General features: G+C 33.3%; 1 protein-coding gene across 8 annotated transcripts in view; it reads left to right on the forward strand.

Moving 5' to 3' along the window:
• The window catches only part of Agtpbp1 (ATP/GTP binding carboxypeptidase 1), a 169,106-nt gene that overhangs the window by 136,600 nt on the left and 10,838 nt on the right, over positions 1–21,668 (forward strand). For all 8 annotated transcript variants that reach the window (XR_003302792.2, XM_026410611.2, XM_026410615.2 and 5 more), the window contains 2 exons: positions 2,434–2,610; positions 3,743–3,903. Coding sequence is in view for 7 of the 8 variants with exons in the window: in XM_026410611.2 (XP_026266396.1) it covers positions 2,434–2,610; positions 3,743–3,903 (338 nt within the window). In the remaining variant the exon portion in view is untranslated. The remainder of the gene's footprint in view (positions 1–2,433; positions 2,611–3,742; positions 3,904–21,668) is intronic.

The following is a 21,668-nucleotide window of genomic DNA, read 5'->3' on the forward strand; positions in this document are numbered from 1 at the left end:
CAGTATGTAAATATTTTAGAGAAATATTTTTGGGAAAAATTCCAAAAATTATGACATATAAATAGAGGACACTTGACAAAATAACTGATCACTACTTTACGAAAGTATCAAGATCATGAAGGATACAGAAAGATTAAGGAATAATCTCAGGTTCAGGAGAAATAATGGCTAAATGCAATGTGAAATTATGGATAGGATCCTGTAACACGAGGCATTAGAAAAACTGAAGAAATTGGAATAAGACCTATCATTTAGGTAACAGCATTAAATCAACTTTAATTTTTTGTTCTGATATTCTACTATAGTTAATACATTAACATTAAGGATTGTAAAGGAAATATAAATTTTTTTGTAATGTTTTTTGCAACTTTTAAGTTTAAAATTAGTCCAAAATAAAAAGTTTTAAAAACAAACTTTTATTATTGTACTATGGTATTCACCTTATTGGAAGAAAATATGTAATTAGCTTTAATAAAGTAATATTGGCTTTTAAAGAACTTTCTGATATTTTTAAATATTATAGATAATTTTAGACCATTAATCCTGAATGAGATGACTTAGGAAGAACCTTTACTTTTTTGGTTGACTGAATGTATCCAATACTTAATAGGCATTAGGTAAATATTTGTTGAATTAATTATATGTACAAACATTAACAACTTTATTGCCTTATTTGAACTGTACTTATAGTAGCTTTTAGTGTACTGTCATATGAGGTTTTTTTCCTCATGTAGGTAGAGATTATCATTGTAATTGTACAATTGAGTCAACTAAGGCTTCTAGTTCAGTTGACATCTTGAGGCCTTGGTGAAAAAGTTGTTTGCCTTCGGTTGGAAGTGAGATACCCTGCTTAAAGTCCTCTGTTTTTTGTTTCATCACAGTCTCTCCTATCATAATGATGCCTACACCCCATCTATTTTCAAAAAACATTAGAGTAACATACCACTGTGCTTTGAAGAACTTGAAAGCTCATTTTCTTTTTGGTGCTCTCTCCCTTCTTCCCCCTCCCCAAATAAAGTGATTAGAATGATGTAAAAATGGGAACACTTCACACACACACACACACACACACACACACACATAAAGTAGCTAGTGAAAGTTATCATCTTTCATTTTCTTAACACTAGTCCCTTTTACCATGTGTGTTTAAAACTTGCCTCTAAACACATCCCTCCATGAAATTATATACATACAGTATAGGGAGTCTTTGTTCTTTTATGCAGCATATAACAACTTGCTTTTTCATATGATAATGCTTGTTTACTGTCTTTCCTGGTCATCTTATCAGGATCTATCTGTTAACAATTACACAAGATTTTCATTGTGCATTTTTGTTTTTATTGTACTGGCACACCCAGTTGTATTTGTTCAGTAGTCTCCTGTTGGTCATTTGACTAGTACTGCTAAATTTTACTTCATCAGGATTATATAAATTAGCAATCCAAAATACTATGAGTGATAGTGTTTTTTCTTCACATCCTTACTGTATTGTACCATCTTTATATAAGTAAATTTACAAAAGAAGTTGAGTATCATGTTTGACTCTTTTTTTAAAAAAGAGAGTATTCTTGAGTTTTGCATTTGTGATCTAATTATTATTGTTTTTAAAATAAGAATTCTTTATGTATTAGAGATTTATTTTCTAATTCGTTATAATGTTTGGTAATTTAAAATTTTAATCATATTTGTTGATTTTTTTAATGAAGCATGACTTCAGATTGTTTTTCCTCAGTTGAGTATCCATTTGTGTCAATATTTAATAGATGATCACTAGTAATAATTTTTTAATACTTTCACTTTTAATTCTGAACTAGAATTACACTAGAGCTTTATCTGTTCCTACATTAGTATCACAATTTATCTTACTTTACATATGCAATCTAGATTGATATATGTTGCATTGTTACTCCATTAGAGCCTTTTAAAATGTTTTTTGAAAATTTCCCAAGGTATACTTCCATATTTACACTTTCAGTTAACCTGAGAACAATTTTAGGTCATAAAATATTTTGGAGTATTTTGATTGTGATTATCTTGTATTTATTGATTACTTTAGGGATGATTGATATTTGCAGTGTTAAATCTCTGTCTTTCATGGCTAAATATTCTTCACATTTTAAACATGTTTTCATTATATTTTTAATCATGGTTTTCTTAAATGATTATATTCTGTTTACTGGTTGCTGTTCTAAGTGTGATCATTTCTTCCATGTGTTTGCTAACTGGCTACTATTTGATTAGAGCTGCAGGAAATTCTAAATTAGTAAGAGAACCGTGTTGGATGTTTGAGTAGCAGGGTTGCTATAGCAAGAAGATCCACATGGTCCTGATTTTATCACTGTGGTTTCATCAAACTTTTTTCTTTTTAAAAAGAAAAATGTAAAATTAAAGTAACCTTTTGATTTATTTTATTATTATTTTTATTTTTTACAGACTTTGCCTAAGATACTGAGCCATATTGCCCCAGCATTTTGTATGAGCAGTTGTAGCTTTGTAGTGGAAAAATCTAAAGAATCCACAGCACGTGTTGTAGTTTGGCGGGAAATAGGAGTACAGAGAAGCTACACCATGGAAAGTACTTTATGTGGCTGTGATCAGGGAAAATATAAGGTAAAATGTTTTATTTGGACTCTTAGCCATAAAAAAAAAATTGAAGACTCTCTTTTATATATACTCTCATGGTTTTCAAGTACAGTGCATTTGTCTTATGGAGTTATATGTAATTTGTAATAATGGAATTGAATCACATGCAACCTCAACAGGTGTTTTCTGTTTTTTGGTTTTTTTTAAACTAAATAGCTTGCTTGGGATCCTTAAAATACTCTTGAGTCTATTTACATTCATAATTTGTAAGAAAAGGCATTGGAATATGCACTAAAATTCTGATTACTAATTTATAAGGAGCTATAAGTGTAGTACATTATTTATGAAAATTTTCTATTGTTTTAATTGACTGGATGTAAGTATATTTTTGTGCATTTAAAATCAACACATTATACTTACAAAACAACTAGTTTATTATATTTAGATTGTTTTAATTTTTTAAATTAACTTTTTAAATTAATTTTTAATTTAACTTTTAAATGCATATCCCTTCACTAAATTCTTTTCTTTAATAAGACTGTTCTCCTTGAGCTCTATTATAGGCTTTTGTTGGAGATAACCAAAGTTTAAATTTTACTTTGGAAATTAAAGGCATAAAAAATATTAGGTGATTTAGGATTTTTTGTTTTAAAAATTGAGGACTTCAGGTTGAATGAATTGAACCTCAGATAAGCAGTAAGCAAATCTGAATATTTATTTTTCTTTGGTTTTTATTAACTTTTGTCATACAGGTATCTATAAGGTAAAGTTGAAACATACTGGAGCTTTGATTTTAACACTATGGTCTTTCAACACTGGCAATTAAAGAAGTAGATTATGATAAATACTAGCAAGATTGTTATAGTTTCACACATGATCTACAAAGTAACATTAATCTTAAAATGTCCATCCATGTTTTTTCTCCCAAATTAGTGAAAATAATTTGCGTCATAGTAAGTGAAAATAGACATTCAAGAAATTATTTTTAGTAAAGTTTCCTATGTGATCTAAGAATAATTTTGCATTTTAACACAATATTATATTATAGTTCTGTATCAAATTTTATTAATGTAGTTATAAATTCTTTATAATATCATCAAAGTACAATTAGAGGAGAGAAAACTTTCTAATTATGTGTGTAATATTACTTTATTTCTAGGGTTTACAGATTGGTACTAGAGAATTGGAAGAGATGGGAGCAAAATTTTGTGTTGGTCTGCTGCGTTTAAAAAGACTGACATCCCCATTGGAGTATAATCTGCCTTCCAGCTTGCTTGACTTTGAAAATGACTTAATTGAATCAAGCTGCAAAGTAACTAGGTAGGACACACTCATTTTATTTTTTTTTATTGCATTGTAATATACTATTGAGCTTCATTAGAATAGTTAAGCATAGGAAGAAAATAGAGATTTGGGTAGCCAAAAGCATGTCTAATATTTTTCTAAACTGGGATAATATTTTTTAATGTTGATATTTGAATGATATTTTAATGAAATAACCTTTACTTTTTTGAATGATATTTGTAGTGATCTTAACAATTTACTTTTAGTCCCAAAATAATCAATGGAGAAATATTTCACTTAGTTAATCTTTAAATTAAGAGCACTTAGAGTCAGAGTTCATATTTCAAAGGAATTTTTATTTTGTTGATATCTATACACATCGGATAGCTGCTCAATAATGTTGCGATTATATATATTAGAAATAGCTAAATTAACCTTGCCTTTGAAAATTTATTTACATCTGCTAAATATTCTTTAAAATAGGTAGTCTTTTTCTCTTAAAATTTAGCATGAAATTTGATCAATTGTGAGCTCAGAAATAATTAAATATTATAATTCATAACCATAATGCCAGGGCTTAGCCTTTAATAGTTTGGTGTATATGTGTAAAATAGTCCCATTTTATAGAACCTTTGTGATTTTTGTTGTTAGCTATTAAACTGTTATTAGATCTGTTAGGTTTTTGTGACATGCTGTTACATATATCATTGAAGCAGTTTTATATGCAATCACACCATTATTTGGACTCCATTCTTTATAAATGTGATCTTTTAGACAGCTGATCACCTGCAGTTCTCTATTTGTCAGAGTACCTGCTGGACACTGATGGAAATGAATGAAAAGGTGTCAGTTCTTACTGATATTTAGAAGCCTTCTTTTAAGCTTTAATTCATGTATTATAAATAACCTACAATCAGTTCATGGACTTATTGTAGTTGCTTTAGATATCCTGAAATATTATTTATGATTATTAATACCTTACAGCTGTGGTTATTAGCTCCTCTGCCAGTTTTAGCCTTTAAAAGGAGCAGAACACATATTTTGAAAAGCATTTATTTTGAAGAAATGTACTGCTACACATTATGCTATGTCACATTTTAACATTTTGATAATTGTATTTCAATATAATTTGTTTTCTCTGTAATCATATTCATTTTATTTTATATATTTCAAAGTACTATTGTGAAAATGACTTCATAGGCCTTATCATAACTTTCCAAGGTTTCTGTGGCATAGAAAAGGTTAAGAACTCATAGTTCTCATCACTGTATGCATATAAAAATACAAACATAATAATAGGCAATTCTAAATTAAGACAGTTTTCCCCCTTGAAATTCTACTCTGTTTCTCCTGTTTATTGATTTATCTCATTAGTCAACCAGTCACTTCTTCCTCTGTGCTGTCATTTCTTCTATCTTAGATGAATTTTATACATACTTCTGATTTTTCCTTGACTTCTGTATCTTGATACTTTTGAGGTATACAGGTCCACAATTTCAGTTTTTCTACATCTCCTCATATTGTTACTAAGTTTATACATCTTTGGCAAGAATATGTTGGTTACTGTTTCTTCTCATTGCATTCAGCTCTAGTATGCAGTTTTAATTTGTTCTTTAACTCATTGTGTTCCCTTTTGATCACTTAAGATGGTATCTGCCAAATTTCTCCATTACAAAATTAGTTTTTCCTCCTTTCTAATTAATAAGTATTTTAATGGGGATGCATTTTGCATTTGTTGGTATTAATTTCTTCAATATACATTGAACTTTGAATTTATTCATTTTTAAATGGATATGTATATATTAGACAATGATTTATATTCTGATTCAGTGAGTTTTAATCAGTTACTATTGTTATTTATATTAATGCTCAATTACCTCAGTTTGGTCCCTTCAAGAAACTTCTATGTTTTTTCACATGTCCCCATCATTCTTTGAGGATTTCCTTACTGCCACACAGGATTTCCAGGCTCATCTTTTATACGTACTTTGTCCCAAGGTTGGGATTAGTCATGTCTTCAAGACTCCCTCATTATTTTTGATATAAAATGGTATTTATATGAAAGTCTAGGTACTAGTTGTATTTATTCCTTTTTTGGTGTTACCACTTTAAATTCTCTAAGTGGATAGTGCTATTGAATATATTTAAGTATTACATATGTGAATGTATATACACATATGTATATTTATACATTCACACATAAAAACAGACATAATCTGAAAACCCTGATTTCATAGTGATACTTTCAATTTTAATCCTACACCCAAATATTTAATTTAGTCTTCAAATTTCAAATTTCTAACTCCCTTCTTTAACACTTTCACTAGCTTTAATAATTTTAAAATTTAACCAGTCTACCTGTGTATAATGTATCTCCCATCTTCTCCATTCTCTCTTGGATGCCTTTCTCATGCCTCCAGGCTCCAACATTCCAAAGAGAGGAGCTTTTTAAAAATAATTTTTGTAATCTCAATGTCTAGCATGTAGTAGCTATTCATAAGCTGATTACATTCTGCTGATGAGCCCTTACATTCAAGTACTTATTGTAGAGTTCCTGTGGGCAGAGTGTTGGGCCATACTTGCAAAGAGAGTAGAATAAATGGGAAATCAGTACTTACTTCTGAGGGAGCGGTTGGTATACTGGAAGAGGCGCAGTTACATGTGTGAAGTGATATGATGTTGGTTATGAAAGATTATGAAAAATAGTTAAAAAATAATAGTTAAAAATAGTATCTACATTTTGAGAAGGAAGAGTTGCTGAATGAATTTAAAATGACCTGAATTCATCTGAAAGTTCTGAATTTATCTGAAATTCAGATAAGTTTTAGGCTTTGGCTTGAAAAGTAATAGATGAGGTTTGGTAAAGAAATATTCCATGAATATGAAGGAGACAAAATTAGCAATGAGAAATAGACTAAATTAGGTAATGTTGAACTTAGAAGAGCTATAGTAAGAAAGCATCTAGGGAAAAGTATTCACTTATATGCTAATGAATGTGGGTTTTGTAGACAAAAATGGTAATTGTGTATGTTTTTAAGCAGGGAATTATAATGGGTACATTCTGTATGTAACATTTATTAAAATGTTTAGAAGCTTATTATAGCCTGATATTTCTGTGGGGGAGGCACCACATAATGTAGTGCTTTGAGGGGAATGCAACTGCAGAGCTTTCTGGAGCTCTCCTTTATGATGGATAGTTTTAGGATCATAGGACACACACTGCTAAAGTCCAGTTATTCATTGTGCTTCTTGGTAAATGTTCATTTAAGCTGCTTGGTAAATTTTCTTTTGTTGTTAACTTTGTTTTGTTTTGGGTTTTTAAAAATTTGTTCTAATTGGTTATACATGACATTAGAATGCACTTTGACACATCATACATAAATGGAGTATAACTTCTCATTCTTCTGGTTGTACAAAATGTAGTATCACACTGGTCATGTAATCATACACAGGATACTAACATCTGATTCATTCTACTATCTTTCCTACCACCACACCTCCTCCCCTCCTCACACTCCCCACAGCCTAATCCAAAGTACCTCTATTTTTCCCTAGCTTCCCTGAATTAGAATCCGCATATCAGAGACAACATTTAGCCTTTGGTTTTGAGGATTGGCTTATTTTACTCAGCATAATATTCTCCAGCTCTAACCATTTACCTGCAAATGCCATAATTTCATTCTTCTTTTATGCTGAGTGATATTTCATTGTGTATATATACCACATTTTCTTTATCCTGTTGAAGGGCATCTAGAATAGTTTCATAATTTGGCTGTTGGAAATTGAGCTACTATAAACATTGATGTGACTGCATCACTGTAGTATGTGGATTTTAAGTCCTTTGGGTATAAACCGAGGAATGGGATAGCTGAGTCAAATGGTGGTTCTATTCCAAGCTTTCTGAGGAATCTCCATACTGCTTCCCACCAGCAGTGTATGAGTGTACCTTCCTTCAGAGGTCCTTGCAAACATTTGTTTTGCTTGTATTCTTGATAATTGCCAATCTGACTGGAGTGAGGTGAAATCTTAGAGTAGTTTTGATTTGCATTGCTCTAATTGCTAGAGATGTTGAACTTTTTTTTTCCATATATTTGTTGATCAATTGCATTTCTTCTTCTGTAACTTGTCTGTTCAGTTCCTTAGCCCATTTATTGGTTGGGTTATTTGTTTTCTGGTGTTAAGGTTTTTGAGTTCTTTATATATCCAGGAGATTAGTACTGTATCTGAGGTGAGTATGGTAAAGATTTTCTTCCATTCTGTAGGCTCTCTCTTCATGTTATTGATTGTTTCCTTTGCTGAGAAGCAGCTTTTTAGTTTGATACTGCCCCATTTATTGGTTCTTGATTTCATTTCTTGTGCTTTAGGAGCCTTGTTATGGAATTTGGTTTCTGAGCTGACATGATAAAGATTTGGGCCTACTTTTTCTTCTGTTAGGTGCAGGGTCTCTGTTATAGTGCCTAAGTCTTTGACCCACTTTGAGTTGAGTTTTGTGCAGGGTGAGAAATAGGGGTTTACTTTCATTGTTACAGATGGATTTCCTGTTTTCCCAACGCCATTTGTTGAAGAGGCTATCTTTTCTCCAGTGAATGTTTTTGGCACCTTTGTCTAGAATGATATAACTGTATTTATTGGCTATGTGACTTCTATTCTGTACCACTGGTCTACATGTCCGTTTTGGTACCTCTACCATGCCATTTTTGTACTATGGTTCTGTGGTATAAGATCAGGTATTATTATGCCTCCTGCTTCACTTTTCTTGCTAAGAATTGCTTTGGTTATTTTTAAGTCTCTTCTTTTTCCAAGTGAATTTCATGATGGCTTTTTCTATTTCTTTGAAGAATGTTATTGGGATTTTAAGAGGAATTGCATTAAATCTGTGTAATGCCTTTGGTAGTATGGCCATTTTGACAATGTTAATTCTGCCTATTCAGGAGCATGGGAGATCTTTCCATCTTCTAAGGTTGTCTTCAGTTGCTTTCTTGAGTGCTCTATAGTTTTTATTGTAGAGGTCTTTCACCTCTATTTTTTAGATTGATTACACCAATTTTTTTTGAGGCTATCGTGAGTGGGGTAGTTTTCCTAATTTTTCTTTCAATGGATTCATCACTGATGTATAGGAATGCGTTTGATTTATGGGTATTAATTATATATCCTGCTACTTTGCTGAATTCATGTATTCGTTCTGGAAGTTTTCCCTGGAAATTTTTTGGATCTTCTAAATATAGAATTATGTTGTCAACAAGTAGTGATAGTTTGTGTTCTTTGTTTCCTATTTGTATTCCTTTAATTTCTTTTATATCTCTAACTGCTTTGGCTAGAATTTCTAGGATGATGTTGAATAGAAGTGGTAAAGGGCATCCTTGTCTTGTTCATTTTTAAAGGGAATGCTTTTGACTTTTTTCCATTTAGAATGATGTTGGCCTTGGGTTTAGCATACATAGCTTTTACAGCATTGTAAAGGTATATTTACATTGAGGTATATTCCTACCATCCCTAGTTTTTCTAGTGTTTTGTACATGGAGCAGTGCTGTATTTTGTCAAATGTTTCTTCTGCATCTAGTAAGATGATCATATGATTCTTGTTTCTAAGTCTATTTATGTGATGAATTACGTTTATTGATTTCCATATTTTGAACAAACCTTGGATCCCTGGGATGAACCCCACTTGATTGTGGTACACTATCTTCTTTTTGGGGGGAGGGCAGTACCGTGGATTGAACTCAGGGGCACTAAACCACTGAGCCACATCTCCAGCCCTATTTTATGTTTTATAGAGAGACAGAGTCTCACTGAGTTGCTTAGTGCCTCATAGTTGCTGAGGCTGACTTTGAATTTGGAATCTTCCTGCCTTAGCTTCCTGAGCAGCTGGGATTATAGGCATGCACCACTGTGCCTGGCAGTCTTTTACGTATGTTTTTGTATGTGATTTGCCAGAGTTTTATTGAGAATTTTTGTATCTATGTTCATTAGGGATATTAGTCTGAAGTTTTCTTTCCTTGATGTGTCTTTGTCTGGTTTTGTTATCAGGGTGATCCCAGCCTTATAGAATGAGTTTGGAAGGGTTCCTACCTTTTCTATTTCATGGAGTAGTTTGAGGAGTATTGGTGTTAATTCTTCTTTGAAGGTCTTGTGGAACTTGGCTGAGAATCTGTCTGGTTCTGGGCTTTTCTTAATGGGTAAGCTTTTGATGACGTCTTCTATATCATTGCGTGAAATTCATTTATTTAAATTGTGTATGTCTTCCTGATTCAGTTTGGGTAGGTCATATATCTCTAGAAATTTGTTGATATCTTTGAGATTTTATATTTTATTAGAGTAAAAATTCTATATTTTTTGGAGTAAAAATTTTCAAAATAATGTCGTATTATCTATTTTACTAGTGTCCATGTGATATTTCCTTTTCATCATGAACTTATTTGATTCAGTAATTTGAGTTTTCACTCTCTGTTCTACATATAGAGTTTTCTTTCTATATATATAAAGTGTGGCTAAGGGTTTATTAATTTTATTTATTTTTTCAAAGAACCAACTTTTTTGGTCTATTTTTTGAATTGTTCTTTTGTTTCAATTCCATTGATTTCAGCTCTGATTTTTATTATTCCCTGTCTTCTACTGCTTTTGGTGTTGATTTATTCTTCTTTTTCTAGGGCTTTGAGATGTAATGTTAGGTCATTTATTTGTTGACTTTCTATTCTTTTAATGAATGAGCTCAATGCAATGAACTTTCCTTTTAGCACTGCCTTCATAGTGTCCCAGAGATTTTGATTTTATGTTGTATTGGTGTTCTCATTTACTTCTAAGTATTTTTTAAAATTTCATCCCTGATTTCTCCTACTATCCATTTGTCATTTAATAGTATATTATTTAGTCTTCAGGTGTTGGAGTAGCTCCTATTATTAATTTTATCATTGATTTATAATTTTATTCAATTATGGTCTGATAGAACACAGGTAGTATCTCTGGTTTTTTTTTTTGTATTTGCTACATGTTATTTTGTGGCATAAGATATCTGTTTTAGAGAAGGATCCATGTGCTGCTGAGAAGAAAGCATGTTTGCTTGTTGATGGATGAAATATTCTATATCTGTCCATTTAGTCCAAATTATTGATTGTATTATTTAGTTCTATAGGTTTTTGTTGTTGTTGTTGTTGTTTAGTTTTTGTTTGGAAGTTCTATTCACTGGTAAGAGAGTTGTGTTAAAATCACTAGTATTACTGTGTTATGGTCTATTTGATTCTTGAAATTGATAAGGATTTGTTTGACATATGTAGATGCTCCATTGTTTGGGTCATTTATATTTATGATTGTTATGTCTTCTTGATGTATGATTTCCTTAAGCAGTATGACATATCTTCTTTATCCCTTCTGAATAACTTTGGTTTGAAGTCCACTTTGCATGATATGAGGATGGAAACTCTCCCTTGTTCATGCAGTCCATGTGTGTGATGTTTTTACCCATCCTTTCACCTTCAGTCTGTGGATGTCTTTTCTTATGAGTCTCTTAGATAGGGCTTATTGTTGGATCTTATTTTTTAATCCAGTCTGCCGGTCCATGTCTATTGACTGATAAGTTTAGGCCATTAACATTCAGGGTTATTAGTGAGTTATGATTTATGATTTATATTCCTGTTCATTTGGATTTATTTCTGATTTTTAATTTGATTTAGTTTCTCCTTTGATTGGCTATTCCTCTAGTATAGTTTCTCCCTTTTCTGGTTTTCACTTTTTTTTTTTTTAGGTTTTCACTTTTTTTTAAAAATTTCTTCCTCATGGAATATTTTGCTGAGAATGTTCTTTGTGTAGTACAAGCTTTCTAGTTGTGAATTCTTTTAACTTTTGTTTATCATAGAAGGTTTTTATTTCATCTTCATATCTGAAGCTTAATTCTGCTAGATATAAAATTATGGGTTGACATCCATTTTCTTTCAGAGCTTGATATATGTTATTACTGGACACCCAGCTTTGAGGGTTCTTGATTGAGAAATCAGCTGAGGTCTGGATTGGTTTCCCCCAAGTGTAGTCTTTCCTAGCAGCCTTTAAAATTCTATCCTTATTCTGTTCTAGGCATTTTCATTATAATGTACCGTGGTGAGGGTCATTGTAACTTTGTACATTTGGGGCCTATAAGCCCCTTGTATTTGATTTTTCCATTTAATTCTTCAGGTTTGGGAATATTTCTTATATCATTTCATTGAAAAGATTGTGCATTGCTTTGGTTTATATCTGTTTGCCTTTCTCTATCCTGATAAATCTCAAATTTGGTCTTTTCATATTATAATTCTAGGAAGTTCTATTCATGGTTTTTTACCATCTTGCTTGTGTGGTCAACTTTGTTTTCAAGAGTATATGTTTTGTCTTCATTGCCTGAGGGTCTGTTTTCCAAGTGGTCTAGTCTTCTGGTGATACTTTTCATTGAATTTTTAATTTGGTTTATTGATACCCTCATTTTGAGGATTTCTGCTCATATTCTCTCTCTCTCTCTTTTGAAGTGATCTTTCACTTCCTGAAATTTCTGTCTGCTTTCACTCCTTAAATCATCATTTATATCATGGATCAGTTTAACTGTGTACTTTCTGAACTCCTTCTCTTGATATTTCTTCTACTATGTTGTCAATGAATTCTATTATTGGAGCATTGGGGTTTGGTTGGGTAACTTTGTTCCCTTGTTTTTTCACGTTGTTTGTGTGTCTTCCATCTAGCAATATGGATCTGAGGCAGTACGGTTTCTACCCTGTAAACTTAGAGTGTCCTTGAAGGTTTCCAATACCTCTAATTTAAGAGGGAGATGAATATTAACAGCACCCAATTCAAATAATATACAGCCTTAAACCACATAACTCCTATTAAGATGTCAGGCACTTCTCTCCCAGGAGATCCTGAGGGCTGAGCTCAAGGACCTATGCGCCCATCATAGAGAGCTGTTCTATATCAGTTGGATCAGGACCAGGTGTTGACAGCTGTGGAGTGGCTATGTGGCTGTAAGTGCTGGGCCAGGTTGGTGGCTAGGGAGAGAAGTTGGGAGACTGGGGACCTGGGAGCTGGAGGGCCCTGCTGGGTGCTGGACTGATGCCAGTCCTGGAGCTACTGGGGGATCAGCATATGTTAGAGTGGGGAGGTAGTCAGTAATCAGTCTGTTGTTAGGGCATGGTGAGTGCTCACGCTAGTGGGTCCCAGGAACCTGTAGGTGCCAGACTGGCTGACAGAGCAAACTGAGAATAAGATCCCCTTATGCCCTTCTCCAATCATCTGAGCCACTATAACCAGCCCTGTCTCTCCCCAAATGCCTCAGGACTCACGTAGTTGGGAAGAGCCCAGTTCTCTCCTGCCTCTTCAGCAAGATGGTGACTATCAGCACACCTAGCAGGAAGACCCCAGGTGCAACCAAACCTGCAGGCACCCCTGACTGGTGTCCCAAGATGGAGGCAGATGTGTTTGGAGATGGGGCAGCATACTTTGTTTTGTTTTAGTCAATTTCCATGTACTACAGTTAAAGTAAGGAGGAGGAAGGAGGGAAGTTCTGGTTATGGACTGAAGATAAAACTAGCCAGCTTCAGAAAGTCAGATGGGATCCTTGATGTATACCTATTACTTATTAAATCTGCTTCCCCCATCCACATATAGGCTGGTAAAGCTTTTTCTGTTTTAGTTACTGCCATTTATGATTTTATCCCATTTCATAATAATTGATTATTTATTTCACTGTCCTTTTTATTGCTTCTTGGAAACCTTTCAGAAATAATTAAATTTTTTTGTTATTGTTTATATTACTGGTAAATGTGGGCAGGAAATTTTATATACTTCTCTTTTTCTCCTTGTTTTTCTCTGCATTAATGATAGCTAATAACAATTATCTTGGAAATAAAAGCCATAGCAAATATAACATAGGTCACTTATATTTATTTGTTGAAAGGGTAGTAGAAAAGGGGGTGGGATATTATCATAAACTTCCTGTGGCACATTTCTTCTCCATCTTATTCTTTGCTTTTTATCTTTCACTTATCTCCTGATCCCTCTTGCTCTTCATAGGTAATATTCATTTCTGTGACTTCAAATTTTGTTTGTATATTCACAACTCCCAGAACCTCTGGAAAGCAGAAGTTCTAGGACGGCGTATCCAGCTTTCAACTTGATTATGTACTTCTAGGCATGAAATAAACTTGTTTAAAACTCAGCTTGTGATTTCTTCTCCCCTACTTCAGCCCAAACAAGTACATTTATCCTTAGCTGCCTCTTTCCATCCAGTTGCTCAAGTCATATTTTTGGCATAATCCCTCTACGAATTTACTTTTTAATCCAATCCATCCATCATCCAAAACTTTCTGACTGCTCTTCCAAAATATTTCTCAATCCTTTTTATTTTTTTCCACCATCTCTATTGTGACACTAGTTGAAGGAACAATCTTTTTCTAGGACTTCTTCAACAACCTCCTGATTAATCTTGTTCCCTGTACTATTTGCATCCCTCAGCCTCTGTGTGTGTGGTCATCATTCTCTTGCTTAGAAACCTTCAGTTGTGTTCCAGCATTCCTCCCCTCTTTTAAGCTTGTCCTATTCTCATTGTATTTTTACAATTCTAATTGTACTGTCTGTTTTCTAATCTTTGGAATCATGCTTTTGAACTTTTAAACTATGGTAAAGGATCAATTTTTATTTCCAGTTTGTTCTTGATTGATACTTGAATTAAAGTGGAAAAATGAAGTACTAAAAAATGGAATAGAGGACCCTGAAGAATACAAATATATGTTCTAATTTCTCATTATGATATTTGCCAGACATATAATTCATACATCAAATTGTTATAAAGGTTTCTGAATGCTTCATTTTGATTTTTGTATTTGGTTCACCATAGACCAGTAACAAAGATCACACCTCAAGAACTATTGTTCTATAGGTTAATCTCTTTGTTATCCCAGGGCTTTTGCCTTTGCTTTTTCTTCTACCAAAATGTCCATGCCTCTTCTTCTTTTAAGACTTAATCCTTATCCTCAGTACTGTTGAATTTTGTGTGCTGTATTTAGGAGTGGATTTATTTTTATTTTTATTTTTTGTAATTGTAGATGGACAACATGCCTTTATTTTATTTATTTTTTGTATGCGGTGCTAAGGATCCAACCCAATGCCTCACACATGCCAGGCAAGTGCTCTGCTGCTGAGCCCTAACCCCAGCACCAGGAGTGGATTTACTTTTAATATATCTTCCTTGACACTAAGATTGCACTTTTAATTTTAGACACTTCAATTCTGAAAAATTCTCAGCAACTTTCTCTTTGAAATTTTCTTCTTTATCTTTTATTCTGTTCTTCAGAATCCCATAGTGAGTTTCTCAGTCTGTCCTCCATACATCTCTTAAGTAGTTTTTCCTATTCCCTATCTTAGCTGCAATTTAGGTGTATTGTAGTCTTTAGTAGCATTTTATAATTCACTCTTCAGTTGTTTCTAGACTAGTCATGGGAGAGTTTTACTCCATATTTCACATCTAATTGACTCTTTTTTGTTTCTGTGTCTTTTTATTTCACAATTTCTTGTTTATTTTTATAACTGTTATTCTTTCCTTCTTTGAAGATCCTAATCACATTCAAAGTTGTTTAGATTGTGCTATTTATTTGTCTTGTGTTGGTAAGTTCATCCACTGTTTCCCATGAGCTTTGTAGTTTGCCAGCTCATTTTGAATGATTATTCCCTTCCTGGTCTTGTGTAATCTCTTTGCTTATCCTCTTAATGGTTTTGTGATTAATTCTTCCTGGTCATTGCTGGACTCTAGTCTAATCCTGTCTTACCCAGTCCCCCCCCGCCCCATGTATACCTGCCCTGATATATAAGAATTTATTCACCAAGTTTTGTTTACAGGTTTTAATTTTATCAGTGTTTTCAATTTATGCCAAATGATATACCATTTTTCATTTAGTTTTTGGCAGACACAACATCTTTGGTTTTTTCTTTTTTTTTTTTGGATGTGGTGCTGAGGATTGAACCCCCGGCCGCACGCATGCCAGGCGAGCGCGCTACCGCTTGAGCCACATCCCCAGCCCCTCAAACATGAAATTTCTTATTAGAACATTATAGTTCTACATAGTAGTTGAGTTCAGCTCGACAAAATCATACGTGCATGGAATTCAATTTTAGTTAAAGTTCTTGCCTTTTCCTTTCCCTCCTTTCTATCCCAATTCTCCTTCCTCTGCTCTACTGATTTTCCTTTCATCTGTTTATTTTTTATTGGTTCTTTCTATTTATACATAAAGGTGAAATTTCCTAAGGTACATTTATATATGCATATAGCATGATTTTTAAAAATTCATTCTGCATTCCTCTCCCTTCCCATCTCTCCTCTCTCCCTCTTATTCTCCTTCTACTCTACTGAATAAGGGCCTGAAAACATATACTTTTCTATACCAACTTTGAAGAGAAGTTTTTCACCTGGCTAACACCTATTTAGCCTCAGAGACCACATGTATATGCTTCAGCCCTGTGAAATATTCCAATCATGGTGCCTAAAACCAGTCCCATATTGAGTTGAATACTGGTAGATAGCTATATAAAATTTAAAAATTCAATTGGATTAAATTTCTGGAGGTTTGTAGGAAGGCGGTGTTGTCTTACAGTGCCTCATATACCAGTATAAGGAGGTTAGATTTTAATCCCTTAGACCAATTGGTAGTTTTGAAGCTACTGTCAAATATACTAAACAATGGTTTTAACCTGGAAATAGTGTATGATTTAATTGAAGCTGGGAAGGCAGAGACAATAAAACTCTCAAGGAAGCTGTTTGTAATCATTTATGTTTGAGAGAAGGATGAGAGTTCTAGAAAGAATAAGGGACAGTAATTGAGGAGATAGTACTGGGTAATATTGGAAATGTCTTATGACTGAATTTAGAATCAGAAGCAGGTGAAGCCACATTCCCCAGTGTAAGTCGATCAGATAAATCATAGTAAGGTGGCTTCTCGTCCTTTGCTCTTTATTGTCTTCTTCTGGTTCCCTTCTTTATCATTGTTGATTATCTGTTTCCTGGTATTAATGTGAAACTGAGGTAGCAATTTTTTAAAGTTAATTTGACCCTTCTATAATATTTCTTTTCCTTTTTTTAGAAAAAATATTGGTGCATTATAATCATACATTCATTATGCCATATTTGAACATGCACACAACATAATTTGATCAATTTCAATCACCAGTACCTTCCTTTTCCCTTCCTTCCTCCCTCCCCGATCTACTTGCTCTTCTCTAGTGCTATCTCTTTTATTATTATTATTAGTAGTAGTATTAGATTGTAATTATATATTAAAGCAGGATTCATTGTGGTGTATTCATACATGGATGTAGCATACTTTAGTAGATTTCATTCCCCAGTACTTTACTTCCCTATTCCCTCCCCACTGCCCTCCATCTCCATCCCTGCCTCTACTCTGTTGGTATCTCTTCTATTTTTGTGAGATCTCCCATTTTATTCCCTGCCCCCAGCTTCTGCATATGAGAAAGCTTTTTTACTATTTCAAGCTAATCTTCCTCTGCCAGAATTGTGCTGTTTTAAAAATATAATAGTTTGAGCATTTAAATTTTACAGGTATATTTTATGCAGTCTCACCATACATTTACTCCATCCCTCTCTCTTTTCTTATTATATATTTTTGGTTTTACCTGTGGTCATAGTTTTCCTTCTCAAGGAACACCAAGTTGTCAACTTCATTTTTGAGGGACAGTTTTGCTGGTAGAGAATCTAGATGACATTTACTGTTTAAGCACATTGAGGGTGTCATTCTGTTTACTTCTATCTTCCACCATTGAACTGTCAAGTTAGCCATGTGTGGTTGTGGCTGTTACTAAGGTTCTAGGCCTCTGCCTGATTCTAAGGGCCCCAACAGACTAGATTCGGCCACCAATCACTTGGAGAACCCAATGAGAGAGAGAAGGTGATGTGAAGAAAGGAAGGAATTTATTATTCAGCCAGGCCACACTGGAGTGAAACATGAGGACTAGCATCCTAAATTCTGTCTTGGGGTACTGTCAAGAGCTCCAGGATCATATAGGGAAGAATTAGGGCAGGTTGCAAGAGGTATATTTAAGAGGTCTTATTCAAACTGGTCCAGTTGATCATTATCTCACGTCTGATTCTCTGAGGTTCTGCTGATGCTGACGAATATTTTGGAGGGGTCATTATTTTTTATTTTAGTGGGCATATTATAATTATACATAATAGGATTCATTATGCCATATTTTTTACATGCACATGGCATAATATGATCAATCTCATGACTTAGTACTGCCCCTTTTCCTCCCCTCCGCTCTCCTCTCATCCCCTTGCCCTATTACTCTACTGGTCTCCCTTCTATTGTTATTTTTGTGTTTGAGTTAGTCTATTATATACAAGGATGGAATCCATTGTGGACATATATGGAGATAGCACGATCTGGTAGATGTCATTCCTCAGTGCTTCCCCGTGTCCTCCCCTCCTCCCTTTCTTCCTCTTGGTCCCTTTCTTCTATTCTGTTGATCTCCCTTCTGTTTTCCTGAGATCCTTTTTTATCCCTCCCCCCGCTTTTTTTTTTTCTTTTCCTAGTTTCCACATGAGAGAATATTTCCTTTTCTTTCTGAGTCTGGCTTATTTCATTACTTGAGGGAGAAATCAGTCCCTGTTATGAAATGATTGCTCCCTCTTAGGGAGCAGTCTGGGTTCCCCTCATGGGGTATAAACATGCATGTTCTTCTGTTCCTGGAATGTGGAATAAACTGGGAAGGACTCAGAACAAGTCAGAGGAACAAAAACGGAGTTAGGACAATGGCTGGGTCCTCTTTTCATGGCCCCTTTTGATCTGTATTTTAAAGACTAAGTTACTTTTATGAATCTCTCTTGGTGTTCAGTAATTAGGATTTGAAAATAGATATGATTTTCTTTTTATTTTGCTTGGGGTTCACAAGGTTTTTTAAATTTGTGGCTTCATGTCTTCTATCAGTTTTGGGAAATTCATCCTTTCTTCAAACCTTTTTCTATCCCATCTCTCTCTTTTTCTGGGACTCCATTTACATTTAAGTTAGTCCTCTTCACTATATTCCCTGTGTTCATTCTTTTTTTTTTTTTTAAGAGAGAGAGAGAGAGAGAGAGAGAGAGAGAATTTTAATATTTATTTTTTAGTTTTCAGCGGACACAAAATCTTTGTTTGTATGTGGTGCTGAGGATTGAACCCGGGCTGCACGCATGCCAGGCGAGCACGCTACCGCTTGAACCACATCCCCAGCCCTGTGTCTATTCTTTAATGAATATATTGTTATTCATTTGTCTCTCTGTGCTTCCTTATGGATATTTTTTCTAATCCAATTTACCCATTCTTTCTTTTTTTTCATTTTTTAAATTTGTTTTAATTAGTTACACATGACAGTACAATGACCTTGACATATCGAACATTTGAATCAGATGGGATATAATATCTCATTTTTCTGAGTATACAGGTTGCAGAATCACATTGGTCATGCATTCACATATATACACACAGTAATGGGAGGGGAGGGGAGGGGGTTGGGGAGATAGGAAGGATACTAGAATGAAACAGACATTATTATTGCCCATTCTTTCTTTAGCTGTGTTCTAGCACATGTTAAATTCTATTTCTCTCCCTTTCTTCCTTTCTTGTGTGCTGGTCCTGGAGCATGCTAAGCATAATATACTTGGCATTAGTTATACTTTTTGTTAATTCTTTTTTAAAAATCTAATTTGATGTATTTGTTAAAGTTAGAAAATATTTCTAATAAGTTATGTGAAATTACTATAGATTTGTGGACCAGTTATCATCATAATATTCCTTGGATAAAAGCTCTTGTCCTGTCTGCTAGCATTATAAGAGAGACTGAGTAGAAATTATTAGTTAAAATAAGTACAAGTATACTAATTACAATATACCATTAACACTAGAATGAAGTACTAACCCCTGTTATAGATACTTTCTTTATGTGAAGCTGGTGTTTGTTTATTTATGTACAGGAACTGTTTCTTCTGAAAAAATTAAGTTAGTATAGATTACTTATGCCCAAATGTTAGCAGCAATGTCTAATACTTAGCTATGTAATAAAGTTTACTGGTATTATTGTACCTTATTTTTAATGTAGTTTACCACTTAAACAAATCTTAAAAAGAAAGATCCTCCTTTTCAGTGACTGTGGTATGCATACATGAATTGAGTTTGCATTCCTGAGAGTCCATTATTGCTAATACTTAGAAATATTTTCTAGGCAAATAAATTATGCCATGTAATTGAAAACCATATCACCACTGCTGATATGTTAGAAATCAGTTATATTGCTTATAACTAAAAGTGAACCATTTATGTTTGTACTAAGGAGATGAAATGGTGTTGTATTCACAAGTACAGAGAAGATTAAAATCATCCAGGGAAGTAAGTTTGGGACTGATATAACCCTTGGGGATCCCAGATCAGATTTTATTATAGTAAATACTTGAGGCCTATCATAAGAGAAGTAAATTTTTTTTTATAATTGAGATACACATAAATATTAAGTTAGATTCCTACTCTCTAAGACTTAGCTATGTAGGTAATTTGATCATCATATACATTTAAAGTACGTTACAGACATTTGTGTTATATTACAGTACATTACCGATACTTATATTACAGTACCTTACAGATACTTGTGTTATATTTTCCGTATCCTCTTAGAAGAATGAAGTTAGTTCTCTCATTTAAGTGTCTATTTAAAACTTAAGAATATGGTGCATTAGAATTAGGAAGCATACATATTCTGTAAATGTGTTCATATTTGAAAGGAATGCATAATCTTATTGCTAATTGTAGCAGTTCATGTATTTCAGATAATCCAGTTTGTTATCTGTTGTTCAGATTTTGCATATCATTGTTGATTTTTTTTTTTTTTTTGGTCTACTTGTTTTGCCAAGTAATTAGAGGAATGTTTTCAGGTTTCTCCTATGAGCTTAGATGTATCTACTTTTCCTTTTAGTTATATTGAATTTTGCTATTTATTTTGGCATTATATGGTAGTCACATAGAACTTTTGAATTGTTATGCTACTCTTGTGGATTGATTCCTTTATCATTATGAAATGTCTCTTCCTTTGGTTGTTTGCTTTTTGTACTACTTTGTTATACATTAGCATAGCTACCCTACTTTTCTGGTTAGTATTTGCATGATTAGTCTTTTTCCATTCTTATTGTCTCAACTTTCCTGTGTCCCTATATTTAAGATGTGAATCATGTTTGCAGCATCTAATTATGTGGTTTGTAATCCAGTCTGTCCTCATTGTCTTATAAGTGGCATATTTACTCCATTTTCATTTAATGTATTACTGATACAATTGAGTTTGTAACTTTATTTTCTTTCTGTTGTTGTCATCTGTTTTTTTTCCTTCTTGTTCTCCTTGAGGTTAATTAAATATATTTTTTTATTATTCTAGTTTTGTCTTTCTATAAACTTGTTCCGTTTTCTTTTACTATTTCTCTATTGGTACCCTAGAGATTACAATACAAATTCTTACTTTATTAAAATATAAACTAAATTGCTACTTTTGCATCTTCACAGACAATCCTAGGACTTGAAAATACATTAATTCTACTTACCTTCCCATCTTTTATTGTTATTGTCACGTATTTTAATTGAATAACATACATTTTAAATTTCATTACATTTATTTTTGGCAGTCACTCTTCATTTCATATAATATTTTTTCCCCCACTGATCTTCATTTCTGCCTCTATTTTGTGTTTCAGTTTATGATGGATAATCTTTCTTCCATCAAAAACTTTCTGATTTCTCTTTTTGTGTATGTCTGCTAGCAACAAA

Source organism: Urocitellus parryii, chromosome 4 (assembly GCF_045843805.1).
Source record: "Urocitellus parryii isolate mUroPar1 chromosome 4, mUroPar1.hap1, whole genome shotgun sequence".
Taxonomy (NCBI): Eukaryota; Metazoa; Chordata; class Mammalia; order Rodentia; family Sciuridae; genus Urocitellus; species Urocitellus parryii.